We start from the raw sequence: 20,970 nt of genomic DNA, 5'->3' as shown, positions 1-20,970 counted from the left end.
TTAAATTTTGCATGTATGTATATATGTTTGTATTTATATTTGTACATATATCTATACCTCTTATATATAAAAGTACATACTTTAAACGTAAGCATACATACACATGGCATATATTACTTCTTTAAAACGAAGTCACTTGCGAATAAAAGCAAATAGCTGGACAGTACGCTCGTATATTATGTCCACTCTCGGGATCAACCTTAACCTCGAGGTTAATGCTGAAAATGTACCTTTTTTGGATTAGAATTGAATACCTCCTTCGGCAAGATGGTAGACGTGTCAATGCCGCCAATTGAAGGAGTCTTAATCCGTAGCTAGAATATAGGCCTGGACCAACTCAATCATCTCACCGTTTGGAGATTGGCATAACCCACCTCACCCGCTGAGGACAAGTTTAAAGTTATCTCAGGGGAAGGAAGAGGTGAAGAGCAATCATCTGGTGCAAGCGGTATGTTCATGTAGTGACTCTCTTGACTAAAAGGCCTTCGAGTCATACAAGTTTTGTTGTCACCCGTTAGTGAAGATAACTCAGAGTGCTCGTCACCGGTTTCGTCTCGTAGTGAACCGTTGGGGCTCTGCGGTGGATCGTCAGCCTTGTGTTGTTGGTTCGCCAGTCCTTCCTCGGTGCGGAGATCTCCAAGGCTCTGGTGGGATGGGTGGGTGTCTTCGTGCAAAGGGTTCCCTCTCTGAGGGCAGGACTGCCGGAGAGCATTCGAGTTTTTCCTTTGGACCTCCTCACCAAAAGTGAACCTTTGAGAGCAAGGAAAACATTAAAGTTTTATTAATTTATTTTTCGACAAATGAGAGTAATTTTGAGTGTATATTTATGTTATATATGTGTATACATAAAACTTGACCACTTTTTGTGCATTAATGATTACTAACAAGACCTCATTAAAACTGGATGGTATCTAGCTGACGAGCATCCGGATACTTGATAATAAGGACTGTTAGTCCTACAAAACTTGAATCTTTTCTTGCATAAATATCTCCTCTGGATACCATCCAGTTTTAACGATGTTCTGTTAGTAATTATTAATGCACAAAAAGTGATAAAGTGTGTGTGTGTGTGTATCTTAGGGGATGTATTATCCAAAGTATTGAAAAAGGGTTAGACTAGACGGTAATCCAAATTCACTGCATTACGTAAAGTCAAAACCAGCATACTCGTACATACTTATCAAACATTTATTGAATCATGGAAAACAATGAAAAAATTAGCAGTTTATCTGCTTACAGAAGCAGAGATGTAAAATAACAAAGGGAATAAAGTGGGAACAATCGTAAATCTCTGCTTATGTAAGCAGATAAACCGTTAATTTTTGCAGATTTATCAAAAAGTGGGTGCTGATGAGCAACAGCCCGTACCCTGGTTCTTGAGCGTTCACTCCACAAACACAATTGAGGGCACACTACACTATTAGCGTGACGTGCAGATCTGTATTCCCATTGTTCTTTTTTTCGGGGGGGAGGGGGGGTGGCAATCTCTGCTTTTACAAGTAGATAAATTGCTCATTTTAAGCAAATATGCTTCTGTTTGCATATCTGTTGAAAGAAGAAATTGAACATAGGAATGAAAACTTCTAAACAGACACACATGTGGGAGCAGTGAATTTGGACCTCTAAACTGTAGGATCACCGACTAGACTTAGTTATGTTACCTTTAGACTACCAGAAAATTTCATCGTACATAACTAGCCCATGAATGTATGTATACACGAACTAAGAAAAGTGTATAAAATCGAGAGAAATTGGTGTTAGGTATTCATATATCGTGATAAGCGTAAATCAAACACAAAAACAACCAAAGAATGTGTCATTCTAGAACTTCGTATCGATAGCCAGTACCATCGTAAATCACATGACATTCAAAGGTATTTTATTATTTGAAAATGTGTGCATATATACACAGGGGCGTCATTTGAGGGGGAGCAGTGAGGGGCAATTGCCCCCCACCCCAGCTTTCTAGGGGGCCTCCAAATCAGCGATAGGAAAAAATCTATATGTATATATTTATATATATAATTATTATAAGGTGACTGTGAAGAGAAGGATCAATTTAAATTAGTTATCTTTAACATGTTCGTTAAAATATAGATAATACATAACATACTACAATAGCTACCCGTTAAAAATATTAAGACAAGCAATTTCCTTTGAGAGCTGAGACATCTAATCATCTTATTCATAAATGAATTTATGACCTGACAGGTCTCTTAAGAACAGATGAAAGTTTCTCTAATATCTTTGACAAGGCTAAGATTTTTTCTGCTGTATATAAGATTGATACAACTCCATTCAAGTAGGCAGACCCAAGAGGATCCAAAAGACCTCATCCAAGTTAAAAGACTTTAACTGATTCAACTGTAGGAATGAGTGAGGACAATACAAGTCTTGATCCTGAGGTATCATTCAAAAGTCTATTTTGACATATTAGACAGATTTCTCTCTGAGATGGATAATAGATTCACTCATAATATGCCAATGATAGCAGCGATGAATGCGCTTGACTGTAATTCTAATGACTTTTTAAATGATAAGAAACTGTCTACCATAGTACAATTTTATAAGGATATGCATATAGATGAAATCCTTCTAAATGGCCAAATTTCTGTAGTAATCACTTTCTATCTAAGAATGAAAAGCCCAAGAATTTGTTTGAAATGTATGATGGACTCAAACCAAATGAACGTGCCTACTCAGAAATTCTTAAAATTGTTAAAATTCTCACCACCCTTCCAGTAATACTTCCAGCAATGAACGACTGTTTCCAGTGCTAGTTTAGTGAAAACGTATCTACGAACTACCATGAAAAATGAGCGCTTAAATGACTTGCTTCTCACGGCCTCAGGAAATTAGCTTGTTAAACATCTTAACTATGACATGCTGGTTAATAATTTTGCAAAATTAAGATCAAGGAGGTATCCACTCTTGCAGTAGATAATATTTGAAATGCATGAAGCATATGTTTATTTTAAAATTTTCTTAGATGAACCTTGTTAAAGTTATGTACCATTTTATCTCTACTCATTTTCTCAAGCTTAAGATCTTCCTGTTCACATAAACTTTTCTTGTTTTCCCGAATGACCCTTGTGTAGGTAGTGAGCTATATTCAATGCAACATGTTAAATTGCAGATATTCTAGGACCAATACTATGGTTTATAACTTGATTTGTTTAGAAATTTCAACTACCTTTTCATCTTCATTTATTATCTCAAATTGGGATGTACAGCATTTTTTTTAAGGAATAAAAATTCTTCATATTTCCTTTACACGTGGCTTCAAATTAGTCCTATTTTGTTGATATCTCTAAAAATTTTCTCGGACCCTCCGGCTGGTTAGGCTCGCTTCGCTCGCCACTCCCCCCACCCCCTATTTCAGGCGTCCTCAAATAAACTTTTGCCCCCGCCAAGGAAAAATGAAATGACGCCCCTGTACATCAGTAAGTACGATGCATACTACACTTCACGTGCGATAGACTCCCCAGTTATTTACATTTTCTATGGGTCTCATTTTCTATATACAGTAAAGTGAACGCGGAGTGGCTCATGAGACACTAGATTCAAATTGTGAGGTGTCGTCTGAAAGAAATGCAGTAATTTTCAGGTAGTGGGTATTTTCCCAGGGAAGTTTCAATGTAGACTGTAGAGAGTAGGGAATAGGTAGCAACGCTTGAAGAAATTGGTGTCAAATTGACCATGGTCAAGGAAGTGACTGCTGAAGCTGTCAAGAAGGCAATTAAGAGGTTAAAGAGTGAAAAGACTTCGGATATTAACAGCACATGAGTAACTGACCAAAGTGTGCACGGTAAGTCTGGATTAGGAAAGGTTTCATAGGAGAGAATTTTTGGCAAGATTAAGATTGCTCTATTGAATATCGTAGACTTGGAAAGGTGTTTGGTGGAATTTTGATAGATACAGTAATGCTTCAACAGAAGAATTTATAAGTGAAGAGCAACGTGGCTTTGATCAAGAAGAGGCTGTTGATCAACTGTTTGTTCTCTTACAAACACTTGAAAACCTTAACTAGTTTATGAAGTGGGAAACTATCTCCAACCACGATGGTATCACCTACAAACATCGGCTTCCAAAATCCAATGGCATGGCAACCTCTTTTCTTATCTCACAATTTTACATCTATGTATGTCTGATGTCTCATCTTTGACGGCTCGCCTCAGGCCATTAATGATTAAGATATCAAGTAGCCTCAAAAAACAAAACACATCCTTACTTCAAATCTAATCTTAAATAAGATCAGTCACTCTCTCATCCACTAAAGTTCTAATCACTCTCTAAAAAGTTACTTTTTACACCATGCATCTTCAGAACCTCCTATATTCCATTTATCAGTTTCATACCAAACGCCCATAAACCAAAATGGAGCAATAATCTCCTCACTCCATAGGGTTGATTAATTTAACCAAAATTCAGGTAATTTTCAGGGTAGTTCTTGACAAAAGGTTCCAACTTACACATTTCCATTCTCTGAAGTTTTCGTGGGACTGAAGATGTCGAAGGGGGACTGTGGGGAGCCTGCACATGACGACATGGGAAGGTAATTCGTTTCTTGATCTTGAGCGTCCGATTTGCTTTCAATATACAGCCGAAGATCGGGGTTCGTTTTTGTAGTCCCATCTACAGCATCCTGAGTATGAACGTTGATAATTACAGCATGCAGGTAGTGGAAATTTGTAGTAACAACGTTCCAGACAATAGTGTCTCGGTTTCACTGCATACGTAATAAATCAAAAGTGAATAAAAAGACAGGAAAACAGAGAAATATAGCATGTTTAATTCCTACCCATAAGCAGAGCAATGACTATCAGAAGCGAAGTATGGCGCTGCTTTCAACTTTTGGGCTGCGAATTCATGAATTCAAACAGAACTCCACAAGTTCACCATTGCAATGAGCACCTTTGCAAATTAAGCAATTCCGAAAGATACAGATTCTTATGGAATTAAAGGTGCAAATTTGAGAGTTGTCAACTTACCTCACATTGCGGCACATCATCATCTCTAGTGACGTTCCTGATGTCAGGTGATGCCAACATCTCCAGGTAATCTTTTTCGTGTTTGAAACGTTCCTCGTTCATGTTCAGGTACTCTCCATTCTTGTTGTTGTAGTGCTGCCGAACAATGATATAATAAAAATAATGTTAATAATCGTTCCCTACTGTTGTAGAAGTTAGTTCATAATTGTCATGTGCATTTTCGTATGTGTACTGATGTCAACTATTATGTAAATAAATGATAAAAATACACAATTAGCTTTTCTGAAATCTTCATGCAATCTGTAAAAAAAAAAACCTGATGTAAGCAAAGTTCATCGATAGGTGTGATCTGAGATAGATGTTACATGGTAAAAAGATTGTTGTAAATGTCGTCACTCTCAAATAAGTGACTGCCAAGATGCAGCGAGAGATCACCAGAACAATCAGAATTCATTCTTCAATTCAAGTTGAAATGTCTTTTACTGTATATACCTGTAACTATTCCTTATAATAGAAAATTAAAATAAATTGGAATTTCAAGCTTTAAATTCACCGGCAAAATTTGGAAATATTTGTAAATAGCAAAAACTTTAAAGCATTTCAATAAGGTGCGAGTTTTGGGTCAATAATTGTGTTTGTGGAGGTTGGGCTAGCTACAATTTCTATGAACTTTGAGTTTACATAGAACTTACATGTACTTGTAACATACACTAAGCATATCTAATCGTCTAAATTTATTCAGTCTAAACTACATTTTTTTTATAGATATCGTGAGGGTTATCGAGGAAATAAATGTTTTTAGAAAACAAATAGAAGCCTGACGGCAGCTGTTGAAGAAAGATACCAAGAGAGAGAGAGAGAGAGAGAGAGAAGAGAGAGCGAGAGGAACGAGAGAGAGAGAGAGAGAGAGAGATTAAGTTTCATTCAGTCTGAACTACTTTTTTGTATAGAAATCGGGATGGTCATTCACGAAATAAATTACTTTAGAAAATATATCAAAGCCCGAGGACAGTTCCTGGAAAAGAGAGAGAGAGAGAGAGAGAGAGAGAGAGAGAGAGAGAGATTCAGCCCTCACCTGAGTTGTCTCAGGCATCAACATCTTACTGAGCCTGTCGGCCAAATATCGAAAAGAAGGCCGTTCTTGAGGATCACTCCCCCAACACTGGCGCATGATTTTATATCTGTCAAATAAATCAATAATTAAAACTCGTATAACTTTCCTTAAGGAAAGGCTTCACAGCCACCTGGAATATGTCACTAACCCGAGATAATATAATATTCTAATTTTATTCATTAGAATATTATATTATCTCGGGCTAGTGACATATTCCAAGTGGCCGTGAAGTCTTTCTTGTACAGAAATCACTGTTAAACGATCACTACCAAAAATTCACCGCCATCTGAATTTGTGCTTACAGTTCACAGTTCGCATATTCGGGCATTTCCATGCGGTACCCGTCTTGTAGGCTCTGCAAGAACGTGTGGTCAATCTTGACCCCTGGGTATGGCGTGGAGCCCAAACTGAAGAGTTCCCACATGGTCACTCCGAAGGACCAGATGTCACTCTGGATGGAGAACATCCTGTCGCGGATAGCCTCAATCGACATCCACTTCACTGGCAAGAGATCCTACGAAAGGAACACAGTAGGACTGGGTTGAATATCCTTGCTAGAGTCTCCTTAAAGTAAGTTTTGTCTCTCACTTTCTGACAAACAGCAATCTGATTTTAGGTTGGAATATATATTGTTTAAAGAAAATGCTTCAAGGTAAAACTACCAAGAATCAGTACACTTTTGTTTCTGTAGGACTTCTTGCTATTGGGAAATGAAATGTTGAGGGAAGAAATTGGGTATTGTCTCTCACCAGAACAACTGATCAATAACCCACTAACCAACAGACGATTAAACAACAGGTCACTGCTCAGTAGATCACTGATCAAGTAATTAAATCAGTGTTCAGGTAGACTCTGACTAACAGCTAATCATTAATGATTCAAAGACCACTGATCAGTATATAAAAGAGAAACAGACTACTGATTACTATACCGCATGAGCAGTAGACTCCTGATCTTTGTGTTGCTGTTGTATAGACAACTAATCATTAGGCTACTGATAAATACATTACTGGTTAACAGACCACTAACCATTTATCATTAAACTTACATTGGTTTGTTTAAAGTATATCTCGTCCATATAGATATCTCTCGAGAGGCCGAAATCGCTTATCTTCACAACATTGGCCTCAGCCAGAAGCAGGTTCCTGGCCGCCAAATCTCCATGTAGAACCTGACAGACAGTAAAATTTAATAAATTGTGAAAAGTTAGGAGGCTGATGAAGGTATTACTGAAAAGTGACTAGATGTATAGAACAAAATTTAATGATATCTAAAGCATTGGAATTAATGCGATATAATTTGAATTACACGAAAAAGAACTTGTGTATTTAGAGATATATTGAGATTTTTAAATGGGTTTTCACTGAGGAAGATCCTTAAGTAAGACACGTGCGAAGTCAAGAAAATTACAATAATATATGAGAGAGATGATAAATTGGATATATATATATATATATATAAATTGGAACCTGACAGACAGTAAAATTTAATAAATTGTGAAAAGTTAGGAGGCTGATGAAGGTATTACTGAAAAGTGACTAGATGTATAGAACAAATTTAATGATATCTAAAGCATTGGAATTAATGCGATATAATTTGAATTACACGAAAAAGAACTTGTGTATTTAGAGATATATTGAGATTTTTAAATGGGTTTTCACTGAGGAAGATCCTTAAGTAAGACACGTGCGAAGTCAAGAAAAAATTACAATAATATATAGAGAGAGATACAATTGTATATATATATATATATGGATATATATATATATATAATTAGGATATATATATATATATATATATATATATATATATATATATCCAATTTATCACCTCTCTTCCCATATATATATAATATATATATATATATATATATATATATATATATTATATATATATATATATATATATATATATATATATATATATATCTATATATATATATATATATATATACTGTTTGATGTAAAATCATATTATGAAGTAAGGTAATAAATAAGCTGTTAAAACAAGTAAAAAATATAATTGAATAAACGTTCAAGAACATGCCAAAGGAGGTTAATGAAATTAATGAAACCGCTACAAAAGGACAATTTATTTAAAGTCTTATAGTACTCGATAATAAGTAGATGAATAAATGCCCTGATGAGCTTTGCCCTACCTTCCTACGGGTAAGGTAATCCATACCCTCGGCCACTTGCCAAGACCAGCAAATCAGGTCAACGGTCGTGAAAGATGACGTCACGCCTGGAATCGTGCTCTTGTCGTACATGAAATAATTCCCCTGGGAATCGAGCACTTTTAACGATTGATTCCTCGTGTTGTGGCTTCCTGATCCTGCCAAACAACAGAAATGTGGTCAAGGTTTGGGTTCAGTTAGTCAAAATGTGGTAAAGATTTGGTTTTTGTTGGTTAAATATGGCAAAGTTTTGGGCTTTTAGGTTAAACTGTGGTTAAGTTTTTGTTTTCCTTGGTTGAACTGTGGTAAAGATTTTGGATTTTTTTTAAATGTGGTAAATTTTTTGTTTTTATTGGTTTAAATGTAGTAAAGTGATAGTTTTCGTTGGTTAGAATTGGGTCGTTTTGATTTTGTTGGTAAAAAAAATGTGGTCAAGTTTTTGTTTTACGCCGGTTAAAATGTGGTAAAGTTTTGGTGTTATTGGTTAAAATGTGGTAAAGCTTTTGTTTTTTATTTGGTAAAAAGACTAAAACAAGCATGGTTTTCCAAATCAAGTATCGGGAACTGCCAGAATGCATTGTTGGCAGAGAATTTTCAAGTCTAGAAGAGAGTAGTATCATCTAGTAAGAAGTACTGTGCAAACTAATTAGACTTATGTCAATGAGTAAGTAATATTGGACTGTTGTGCTTAGTAACCTTGTCTTAACACGTAATAGGCTTGCAGAAAATGTATTGGTTAAAAAAAATAGCAGTATCGTAGGAGCACAATTAATACCATAAAAGTAATTGATATCTATGTGTCACACGCATGCATGCGCGGACACATCAGTGACTTTGAAAACATGAAATCCGCTCCCAGTGAAGAAGAAAAATGTCTAGTAGCGTAGGGTTAAAAGTAAAGTGGGAATATTTTGTAATATCTAGTTTAGAAACATTTTCAATTTTTCGAGGTTATTGTTGCTGAAAAGGGTAATGGACAAGAATTAAAATAAACTTCTTGAAGTGCTATAAAGATAAGTAAAACTAAATACGAGTAAAGTGTAAACAAAGGAATAATATTTTGCACCTCATGAGAATAGCGTAGTGTGCCCTAAACTTTCTTCGGGAAGTGAGCACCTAGGAACCAGAACCTGAACCAAATCACTTACCCACTTCCATTCCTGCTGTGTTCTCCTCCACGGGCACCGTCTGGTATGAAGGATTCTGTACCATCTTTATTCCCTTGGGCAGGGAGTCCCCAAACCGAAAGATCCTGGGAGAACTGGGTCGGCGTTCTTCATCCATCGAATCCTCTTTGGGGGTAGTACAGCTGCCAAAATAATAGGGCAGAGGAAACATATCAGAGAAGTGACCAAGGACATTCTCTGAATCAGTCCAGAAAAGATCGTGATTACCTTATGAAACAGAGATAAATGTAGTACATATATTGCATGCTGAACTCATGCCCGCTCTCTTCCTTTCCAATACGATGTTTTTAAATACCTATCCTGAATCCTAGCAAAATTTTCAGATAATGAAGTGAAGAACAGAACTAACCCTTAGTAGGTGATCCAATGCTGGATTACTTACGATGGAGAGAAGGGAACCGTAGGTGACGTTGGGGATTCCAGCAAAGTTTCACACGGCCTTCTCGTCCCAGAATACATGGCGGACGACGCCGTCTGCGCAGACTCGTAGCCATCTTTTTCGGAGCGCGTCGGGGACTGGGGGACACTCGGATATTTAAACGACGACCCGGGAGACCTGGGTGACGTGGGCGAACTCACGGGAACCGGGGAGAAAGGTGAAATGTTCCCCTCGCCGTCTCTCCCGGTCAGGTCGACCATGTCTGTGACGGGGTCGACGAGATTCTCGAAATTGTGTCGATGGCGGTGGAGGAACGGGAGGAGACTGCCGTATCGGCAGAACTCGACGAGGATCCACAGCTCTCCTGGTGTCAAGTGTGATGATTCGTTAAGGGGGAAACGTTGTCTGTTTTTTTTTATGTCAAGTTGTGTTGTTCTACAATATAATTCTATAGTTTGTTATTTGATTCTACTCTTGTCATTATCTATATCAAATTGCATAGTTTTGAGTCGTAGTTTCACGCTTGCTTAAAGAAAACGTAACCCACTACGATCTATTTTGTGACAGAAACAGTTTTGCAAGTTCTCTTTAGAACCTCAAAAGTTCAAGCGAAATGCAACACACTGCTACTCTAAAACAATTCACCTCATTCTTACTTATCTCTCTTCTTTCTGTATTTACAATTATCTTTTGGATATAAATGATAACAATAATCAATTTCATCATATTCTTAATGTACATTTGCTAACAGCAAAAACCTTCCATTATCCATATATTTATGAACAAAATACCTTGATCTATAATGGCATCTTGAATCTTCTCCAAACTAGGCTACCGCCCTTAATGAGAGAACAAAATCTCTAAAATTGCACTCGCAAACCATTACCTATATCACCTTGTATAACAGCTACAGACAAAAGTAAAATCATCTTCACTTAGTGCATATCTTACCTTTTCTAACATTAGCAGTGTAGGAACCCAGAAGATTGACAATGTTAAGGTGCTTTCCAATGTGAACCATAATTTTGAGCTCTTGAGTCAGTGCCCTGATTTGGGCAGGATCGGCTTGGGTCTTGCTCATTTTAAGGGCCACAGTCGTTTTAGGAACCCCTGGCTCCAGGTTTGAAACATGGGCTTTGACAACACGGCCGAAGGCGCCTGTACCAAGTTGCTGGCCTGTGGAGAGTACATAGAAAGAACACGATACAGATTAGGTTGATTAATATCAGAACAGCGCAATTAGAACTCCCTTGGTGTCCATTCACTATGAATGGGTGTTGGGATTATATGTATTCACTTATGCCCTCATTAGGGGTAGAAGTTTCAGTAGCACGCAGAAATTGAGCAATGCAAATTACAAGTCAATCTGCTTTAAGGTCAAATATGAAGAAGAAAGAGTAGAGGGAAATCATTGGCAAAAAGAAGAAAAAGATAATAAAAAGACATGTGTAGCCTACATATCTTTGAGCGTATAACTTCGTGAAAATGTAATGGGAAGGGAAACTGAAGATGTAAAATGCAAGAAACTGACGGAGTGGCATGAAGCTTTTACTTATATCAGGAAAGTTGAAGTGACTTCTGACAACAATCACTTTCTGCTTATAAATTCTCCTCTGCTCTACTGTTGTTAACTCTCCTTCCTTTCTCTCATTAGCCTCATTCAACCACAGCCACAAATCATCCCAAGTACAACTGCTTACCCAGCTGTATTCTGTCCCTAGAAACCTCCCATTTATGGTCATAAGGGAGAAGCTCGGCTTGTTCGTCTGCTGTGCAGTCTGGGTTGAGTTCGTTAGGCCGTCCTCTCTCGAAGAGGAAAGCCAGATTCTTTTTCGTCTCTCTCCTGGTTAGGAAATCACGCCTGACTCTTCTGAACAACACAATGACTACTACCAAGAGGCAGATGAGGAATGGGGTAATGATGCTCATGGTAACTTTCCAGGCTTTGCTGGATCCTTCACCTGTAAAATTGTAAGGGAAATTAACCGAGAAATTGCACTGATTTAACACACTACATAAGAGATATTAGGTTACAGATGTACACAAATTTCATTAAATATTACCCTTTCCTGAACCAGACGAGATATCTGACACTCATATGAAGGGAGTGAGAGAAACTCAACTTACCAAGCACAATTAGAGTGAGGAATCCCCTCACAGATCCGCCCCTGTTTCTAGCCTCACATGCGTAACGACCGGAGTGAGTTACGGGATTCAGGTCACTGATCGTTATGGTCTGGTTGTTCTCCCTGAATTCTCCGAAGTTGCTGGGAAGAGGCTGATCGTCCTGTTGAGAATCGAAATAACCTGGTTAGACTGATCGTCCTGTTGAGAATTGAAATAAATGGGATAGACTGATTATCCTGTCGTGAATTGGCATCACCAGCCTGGACTAGACCTATATCTGGTTTGTCTCGTCTACAGATAGTACCATAGCAACTCAGATGCTGTAATTATAAATATAAGAGACAAAAAATAGGTATGTTGTTGCATGAAAGTTACAAAAGCCTTAATCTCCCTGATAATACCCTGCTGTAGAATGCTTAGCCAACACGTTTGTTTTAGACCAAGGATGAAGGTTTAATAATACAGAGAAAACACACCTTTGTCCACGCAATGTCGATGACAGGTGTGCCAGATACGGAGCAGTTGAAGGTGAAAGCCTCTCTGACCATCCGTTCTTCCTTGTTGTTCTCTGGCAACATGTTTCCGTATTCCGTGAGAAAAACAGGGATGAGACCTGCAAAGGGAGTGTTTTGTTAGACAGTAACGTCTCATTGCTGCAGAATATTTGTTTGTCTGTTTCAGCTACGGTTTCTATTTTGCTTAGGAAATTTGTTGGTGAACGCATACAATATCTTATAAGAAAAAGCAGGTGTGGCGGTGAATTGATAGATCTCACCTTTCTCCGCTTAGTAACGAGGGCTTAGTGACAAGCACTGGATTCCTTGAAGGGTGCTGAATTGAAAGAACAGTCAGAATCGATGAATATGCGGTATGGGTTTGTTGACCCCTTCAGGAGGTCACATGGCTGGGGGCAGCATTCGGTTGTTATGCCGTTTCAAAAGGCGTGACCGTATGTGTGTGTGTGTTTGTGCGTGTAATGTATGGGGCCCAACAGCCCGAGGTTCTAGAGAAGGTGACACTCTCTGATTATCGGTGTGAAGATATAGAACACTTTTGGAGAAGGTCTCGAGGACACACCCATCGTAAAGGTATTGTAACCTTAAAGACTTTGAAAAAGTTACCCTTTGAAAAGAGAGAGAAGTGTAGTGTGTACACATTCATTTAATGTTTCTTTACATGTTGAGGTGATATAACAAATGTGTCTCTTTGTTTCAGATGGGTTCATGGCATTATGCAAGAGAAGGGGTTCTCTAAAAAGACGACTATTTAAATGTATAATAAAACAGACTGAGTTTTAGGGGATAAGTTTACTTAATCTAATTCGGGAGAGTAGAATGACAGTTTACGGTCTTTTAAGGGTCAGACTTAGTTCTTTTATTTACATCATTTTTAATAATTTGGTTCCATATCATGTTTAGCTAGTTTGGGAAATACAAGTATATTTTTGTATCTACCAGGATTCATTAGCCCAGCTTATATTTTAGGTTGACTGCATTTGCAGAGGGATAACCAGCAACTAAACATAAGAGGGTTGCCTGCTTGTTTTATTTTAATTTAAACTAGTGCCTTATGGTCGAATAGCCTCGGCAATGAATATATACGTATAAGAATTTCTGTCACTTCTGTATGCTTGACTTTTTTCCTATTCATATATATATTAAGCAACAAATATCGTTTAATATCGAATTCACTATACCTTGGTGATAACTTCTACCAGAGGAATTGTAACTAATAAGTGCTTCTGCGCTGACTGGGATTCTAATTATGGCCTGCTTTAAAAACTTATCAATTATAATTTCTCTGGGTGTAGGTCGTTCCAAAAATATAGTTAATTTGATATGAAACGACATTTGTGACTTATTTTTTGAATGGACTTTTATGTACAAAGTCATACTTGGAAATTGTTTTGCTTGTTGATGGCAGTGGCTCTCAATAAATCTATAACATTGCTGGCTGAGGCCAGGGACCCAGGGCAGATAGCATAAAAGAATGCCAAGTGCTCACCGTGGTTACCCATTATAATAGTTAAGCTACAAAGAAAATATTTTAGGTTCTTTTGAGGTTCAGTGATTATAGGTGAAAAACAATACTTGATATTAGGTGCATACAGAGAAAAAAAAGGAAGGTGTTCCTTTGTACTACATGAAGCTAGCTAGGGGTAGCGCCATTAGTGCACCTCACGCGGTGCAGTGCAGGCATTACTTGAGGAAGTTTGCAGCGTCCCTTCGGTCCCTAGTTGCAACACCTTTCACTCCTTTTACTGTACCTCTGTTCATATTCTCTTTCTTTTTATCTTACTTTCCACCCTCTGCTCTCACTTGTTTCATAGTGCAACTGAGAGGTTTTCCTCCTGTTACACCTTTACAGCCTCCTTTATTCTCCATTTTCATCTCTGTGCTGAATGACCTTATAGGTCCCAGTGCTTGGCCGCTGGCCAAAATTTTATATTCTCGTTCAAATACATGAAGCTGAGATGGAAAGGCAAGAGAGCTGGTGAATATTCCCATACTATACTAGGTTTTTTTTCTATCTGTCCACCCGCCTGTGGTGTTTGCATATGGTAATACTGCGTCTCGGGCTTTAGATAGTTACATTCAGCTTACATCCAACAATAATAATAATATCCTATTTCGATTATTAACGGTGTAATTCGCTTACAGTAAATTATTAAAGCACTTTTCAGTTGCATATGTACACCCAGATGTCATTTTATTTACCTAAAATTTACACAGCATAACTATCTAAAGCCCGGGACGCAGTGTTACCATACGCAAACACTACAGGCGGGTGGACAGATGAAAAAAAACAGAATATAGTTAAATAATCATCCGGTGTACAGTGACACCAATAGTGAATGAGTTTTCTCTCCTTCACTATCAGGATCGTAGGTCAAATGCCATTGATAACAGTGAAGAAAAAGTGAAAGGATGATTAGCAAAGAGATTCTGACTAACCGCACTGTATACAGAAACAAACATTAAATAACACTTGCTTCTTCTTACCTTCCACCTCGTGATTCAAGGTCATAATCTTGTTCTCGTGACCTTTTCTTGCAATTGCAAAGCACACGTATTTCCCCTTGTGACTGTTGCTGACATTGCCAACGGTCAAGGTTTTAATCAGATCAAGATCAGTTGACATGTCTTCAACAATCTCTTCGTCGTCTGTAAACAGAATAATTTAACATTACCATCACAGGAATGATTTCAACAGCTGTCAGGATTGAGCATTTCATAATGTCAAAAAAAAATAAAAATTTCAACCTTTTCATCCCAAAGCATTTTATCATGATATTCGCAAAAGTTTTTTTCAAATCGCTATCATTCCATTATTTCTCAAGATACAAAGCTCATTCTGGTCTCATTTGAAAGCTAAAAGACTAAAGCGTATGATGTAGTCACCATAAAGTGTGAAAAATGTACGTAATTGGCATGAGATTGGATATACGCAGAGCCACTGAATCAGTGATAAGAGCTGAAGGAACAGGAGAGAGTTCACATGACAGCTTTTTCAGCATCCATATCTCTTGAGCTTGCTTTAAGTCCTATAAATCTAGAGTAAATTAAGTTTGTATCACGAACGTGACAACCATCCACATTCATAGATTATTTTTGTGACAGCCATAGGTTTTCTATTTTCTTTGGTTTGGTGTCATAGAATCCTTCTGGTAGTTTTCTCTCAAATTCTTCCAGTTGTCTGGTATCAATTTCAACTGCTTTGCAACATTTACTGATGATGGTTCTTGTTCAGGGTTTAGTGGGTCTTAATCCATCTGTCAGCTTTATCAGCAGCGATTCTTGTTGTGGCTTCCTCTTTCTGAACTGTATGCATGTTAGGTGAGGGTTCATATTTTCTCATATTTAATATGTCTTCAACTATCTTGCCACATACATGGAAACTGAGTGCCCCGGTTTTGAGGGTTTAAGGTCTCAATGTATTTCCATTTATTCCACCTTTACCATAAACAAACCTCGTGAAGGTAGTTTCAATAAACATCTAACTCCATATGCCATTCCAAACACCTTGTTTGTGCCTCATGAAGTGTTTAAAGACATTTTCAGGTAAGGATGACATAATTTGCATGCCTGGAAGCAAAGCAGTACGGTAACATAAATTCAGCGGCATACAGGTGAAGAAGCCAACACTTTCTCGTTCAGCCTTCACAAATAACATCATTACCATTACTGGTTAATCAGAATGGCAACCTGCAGCTTTGCAGTGCGACTTCTTGTTGCCAGGTCCTCTAACACAGTCAAAAGGTCATCATGAGAGCTTACATCTTGGTTGACAATATCTCTCAGCAGCTCTTCAGTTTGTAAACGTAGAACTCTCATATTCATAGGGAACTTCTTTCCACTTATTTTTCCATCACCTCTAAACACTGTTTCTAAAGTTTCTGCTAGACCAGATCCTGCCATCAATGTTTCAACAGCACCAATAACATTAGCATATGCATTCTCCTAATCTGAGAATAAGATTTGAAAAGGGATTTGGATATGCACACTATTTGAACAGCGACTTTGTAAAGTTATGGTCAGCTGTGAAAAGAGTAAATTACTGTCCTATCTCCTGACTTAATTTTTAAGCTTTAGTCATTGCAGTCAGGGTGTGTAGGTTTCATATCAGTAAGTGATAGGTAAACAGCTTAGTGTTGGGATGGAGAAGTTCTTCTTCCTCACGACACAAATGGGTATTATATCCATGAAGCCCAGAACACCCTTCACCCATTGTGACGTCTTTCAAGAAGGATATAACACATCTCTGTTTTTTGGTTAGCCACAGCTGTATATGAAAGCAATTTTAGTGATGGAAAATATTTTTTCTTTTCTTTAGAGAATGGGGTGGAATAGCATGTTTACTTGGGTCATTGTACCCGATCACTTCAAATTCATAATCAGTTTCCTTTGTCATTATCGTCTTCTGTAGGCGTGGTAAAACTTCCTCAACATGGTGACATTCATTATCTGCTTTGTTATGAGCATTGCCAAAGAATGTGCTGATATCTTGCCACTTTTAGATGCTGTATCAGCATCAAAGTTGTCTACTACACACTCTTCTTCTTTCCCACCGTTATCCTTACTGTACTAAATATCTTGACTTTTAGCTTGATTGGCATTTTCTTATCACATACTACTCCAGCTACTTCTCTCCACTTGCCCCTTAAAACTTTTATCCTACTGTCAACTTCAGCCTTACATCCTCCCTCTTGGCTTCAGGTAGATCCTAAGTATTTAAACTTTTCTACCTGTTTTACAATCGAGCCTCTTCTTTCTTGCATTATTATTCTGCCTCTGTCTTCCCTACTGCTCACCAAAACATCTGTTTTATTCCCATTCACCTTTAAGCCAGCTCTCTCTAAAGACTCTTGCCACTCTCCAACCCTTCTCTGTAAATCTTCCTCATTTTCAGCAGTAATCACCATATCATCGGTTTACAACAACTCCCACAGCTCTTCATTCCTGATCTCTTCACATGACGCATCCATGACCAGCATAAACAAAAATGGGCTTAATGCTGACCCCTAGTGCAATCCAACACTAACTTCTAAGTTTTCTGTTTCCCCAACTACAGAAAACTACACACTTCACTAAACCGACTGTAGCTTTAGAAATTTATGCTAGCTCAGTATTTATGCTAGCTCAGTATTTCACTTAAAATGCAACAACTCGTCATAGGTGCATGTTACACCAAATCCATTCATTGTCATGAATGCGTTTTTTTGAGGCTCGTAAAAACACAGCTAATCCAATCTGAAGATGTGTTGCATGGTTTGTTAATGCTGATGTAATGATATTGCCTATTAGAAGTGCAGGTAGAGAATTGTTCAGTTTTGGGGACAGCTTACCAAGAAACTCAAGGACAGTGTTGCACACATATCTGGAAGTTTTGTTGCAGTCTAAGAATGTGCTGTAGATTCCTCTATCAAGATCTAGTTGTTTGGTCTCCTGAAGTAATTGGATCTTCACCATGGTTGTAGCCATATCCATGCCGTCGTCTTGTTGGTCTGAAAAATGTGTGATGTTTTCTCAACCTCACAGTGAAAGGTGATTATTGTGGCTATCACTGTTGAAGATAAAACCAATAGATCTTTACCAAAATGCTCAGAAAGTCTGTGTAAAAGCTTTGTCTAGTGAGCACTCAGCCACCATTTTCTCAGTTTAAGTTGTACAGATCAACTGAACTCCAAATATGCGTCATGTCAGCGTGTAGAACTTTGATAATGCCTTACAAACCTTCATCAAACATAGCATTATCTCCTTGTGCAAATTATGTTGCTTTTCTTGCTGCATGTATGGACTTGATGGCATAAAATTTGTATGGCAGTCTACATGGTAGCGAACATTGGCCACATGTAGATCACTTACTGCCCCTTCCACTAACCATAACTTCACATGCCCATGTATCATTTCGTTCTTTACATTATTCTTAAATTTCTTCCTTTAGCAGTGGATAGTCTTCTTTTCTCGTCACTTGCCTGCTGACGTATGCTGGTCTCCAGCGCAGTGGATTTTTTTTTTATCTTTTTCAACCTTACGTTTGGCACCACAGATCATGCAGTTGTGTGGGAATCTGAATGTAGTCACTTCTAAATGCCTTTTTCTTGGTGGTTCAGTTGCTGTGTTAGCCTTTTCCTCTGAATGTTGTCGTTTCAATGCCTTTTTAAGTTCCTTCCCAGCTTTGAGTACAAGTTCCTTATTTTCATCATACTATAACTGGAGTCTGATATGTAGATCATCTTTATAAAGTTTGCTTCTTTTGATGTTTTCAATGCGTTTTACTTTGGCATTGATCAGTCTTTTGGTTTTGTCAATACAGTTATAGTATTCGTCTTCCATGATCCGTGAATTATTGTAAAGAAAATTTCTGTGAAAGCTCCTAGTGCCTCAGTGGGTCATGGCTGCACTGTCCACACACCTATTGCTTCAGTTAAGACTTATACCTACAAAGGAGAGCAGTAATTAGAAATATGGCAAATATAAAGACAAGTATACAATGATAATTTTCCTTCACAAAATTCTTCATCATTTTTATACTTTGTGCCATAAATCAAATTGCTCAATACTGACAGCTGCCCGGTAAAATTAGATGTTTAAGGTATGAGCGAGATAAACTGAACATAAAAAAGACTCAAGACGTCAAAACAAGGTTTACCCTAACAAGAGCATTTGGCTGCCGGACCAATAGAAGAAAATGGAGGTTTGATCATTTTTTATAGTAATTTTCTTCTCCGGTTAAAAACGTTAATGTATGTTAACGAGCCAATACATCGACTACAAGTATTTCAGAAATATCAGAAAAATGACAGATTTCCAGAGGTGATCCATCAAGCTAATGCGTTACAAATGAGCCAAATGAGTCTCTATTCTTAGCACTGAAATCGGCACTAGCAGCAAAAATGTGCCTTGTACTGAAGAGATTGTAGGCTACCTACTAAATTTTTCCTACAAACAATCGAGTATAGTGTAGAGAATTTATATACGTATTATACTCAAAGAATAAACGAATCATTGTTGCCATAAACTTTTTATTAAAGATAATAGATATATTCTTTTTCATTCAGCCATATACAGGAGAAATGGAAAATTGGGGAAAATAATGAAGAAAATAAAAGATCGACAGAATATCTATCAGCAACGATAAAAGAAAAGGAAGTGAAAAAGAAATGAAATTTACAGAACAGCCTGTAACCTAAAGTCTTATAGGTACTATTACTGAATCAAGTATAGATGAGGAGACTCTCCTCATCTTGAAAGCCGGGATAAATGTGCCGGATATACAAACAAGCTTGAAAAGATAAGACAGAGATTAAGTTTGTTCGCTTTTAAGATCAGGATATTACTAAGCATTTAATCACGTGCAAGAACAACCACATAAACTAAGAAGACGGTACGTAACAAATGAAAGTAGAAAGCTGGAAAAAAGTACATAAGACAAGACATCAAAATAAAGACAAAAGTTGCAGGATGACAGCAGATTGGCGAGAGAGAAACAGGACACTGGCGTAACCTATCCACTTGTACTACAAGCAAGGCCGGTAAGTTCCTTTTCAAAATAAGAAGTTTTAATAAACAGCAGAGGAAGGAACTTCGAACTTATCTGCAAGGAGACTGTGAACCGGAGAGAAAGCCCAAGACTTTCTTCGTCCTCACCACTTTCCGAAAAATTAATTGGTACCCCCTTGTACATAGCTTTAAGGGGCAAAGCAGCCGTATAATTTACATTTAACAGAGAGCTTTGAAATTCTGTACCTTCTGAAAAAGCTTCGTGGTCCGCGGGTGAGAACGTCAGTCTGACTTCTTGGAAGTAGAACCTGGAAGCTGCGCAAGTCAGGATGAAAGGGTCGGTCTCGATGGAGGTGTGACTTGAATTTCTTTTGAGGTCCTTCATTCCTCCTCCGCTGTCACTGTGCCTGAAGGTATAACGCTTCTTGAACTCTGGAAGAAAGAAGATTGTTTATAGGAATGATCGCTCGAGAGCCTACAAAATGTCTTCCCGTAAAAATAATAATTACACCAGGATGTAGAAAATGTCTCTTTAATGCAATATTCGTGATCTATATATATATATATATATATATATAGATATATATTATTAATATATATATATATATATATATTAGAAAGGACTAGATTATTTTTATTTGCCTTTTATGAATTTAGATCAGCCTTGTTTTTCTAGGTTTAATTACTAGTTTTTAAGAATCATTTTGTGGCAGAATAGCCTTTGTTTTGGATGAGCATTTGTTTATTTTATTTTTGAAATTTAAGTGTCCGTTGTCTCGTCATTTTAAGTGTTTAGCGTAAAGTGCTTAATTTAACGTTTCTCAGTGTGGTTAGGCGCCTCCTCCCCGTTTGTTTATATTACCGAACTATCGTTTTAACGATTGTTTCTTCTTTTTTATATACACGAGTGTTTATGAACGCGTCTTGGTGATGTCTGGACGTTGGTGCTCGGACAGTTCAGTTCGGGCTTGAGCAATCCCTTGATATCACACC

The 20,970-nt window shown here is 37.6% G+C and overlaps 1 protein-coding gene across 1 annotated transcript in view; it reads right to left on the bottom strand.

Annotated features, from left to right (window-relative positions):
* Positions 1-2: 2 nt before the first annotated feature.
* LOC135210148 (vascular endothelial growth factor receptor 1-like) overlaps positions 3-20,970 on the bottom strand; it is a 23,860-nt gene continuing 2,892 nt past the window's right edge. Inside the window, exons 2-16 of the mRNA XM_064242972.1 lie at positions 20,224-20,409; positions 14,977-15,138; positions 12,451-12,587; positions 11,975-12,134; positions 11,548-11,808; positions 10,799-11,023; positions 9,851-10,211; positions 9,430-9,590; positions 8,264-8,439; positions 7,154-7,276; positions 6,408-6,619; positions 6,067-6,172; positions 4,992-5,126; positions 4,473-4,645; positions 3-750 (exon numbers count right to left, since the gene is read on the bottom strand). Of these exons, the coding sequence (XP_064099042.1) occupies positions 342-750; positions 4,473-4,645; positions 4,992-5,126; positions 6,067-6,172; positions 6,408-6,619; positions 7,154-7,276; positions 8,264-8,439; positions 9,430-9,590; positions 9,851-10,211; positions 10,799-11,023; positions 11,548-11,808; positions 11,975-12,134; positions 12,451-12,587; positions 14,977-15,138; positions 20,224-20,409 (2,987 nt within the window). The 3' untranslated portion in view covers positions 3-341. The remainder of the gene's footprint in view (positions 751-4,472; positions 4,646-4,991; positions 5,127-6,066; positions 6,173-6,407; positions 6,620-7,153; positions 7,277-8,263; positions 8,440-9,429; positions 9,591-9,850; positions 10,212-10,798; positions 11,024-11,547; positions 11,809-11,974; positions 12,135-12,450; positions 12,588-14,976; positions 15,139-20,223; positions 20,410-20,970) is intronic.

This window comes from Macrobrachium nipponense, chromosome 39 (genome assembly GCF_015104395.2).
Source record: "Macrobrachium nipponense isolate FS-2020 chromosome 39, ASM1510439v2, whole genome shotgun sequence".
In the NCBI taxonomy this organism is placed as follows: domain Eukaryota; kingdom Metazoa; phylum Arthropoda; class Malacostraca; order Decapoda; family Palaemonidae; genus Macrobrachium; species Macrobrachium nipponense.
This window is presented reverse-complemented; position numbering and strand designations above follow the sequence as displayed.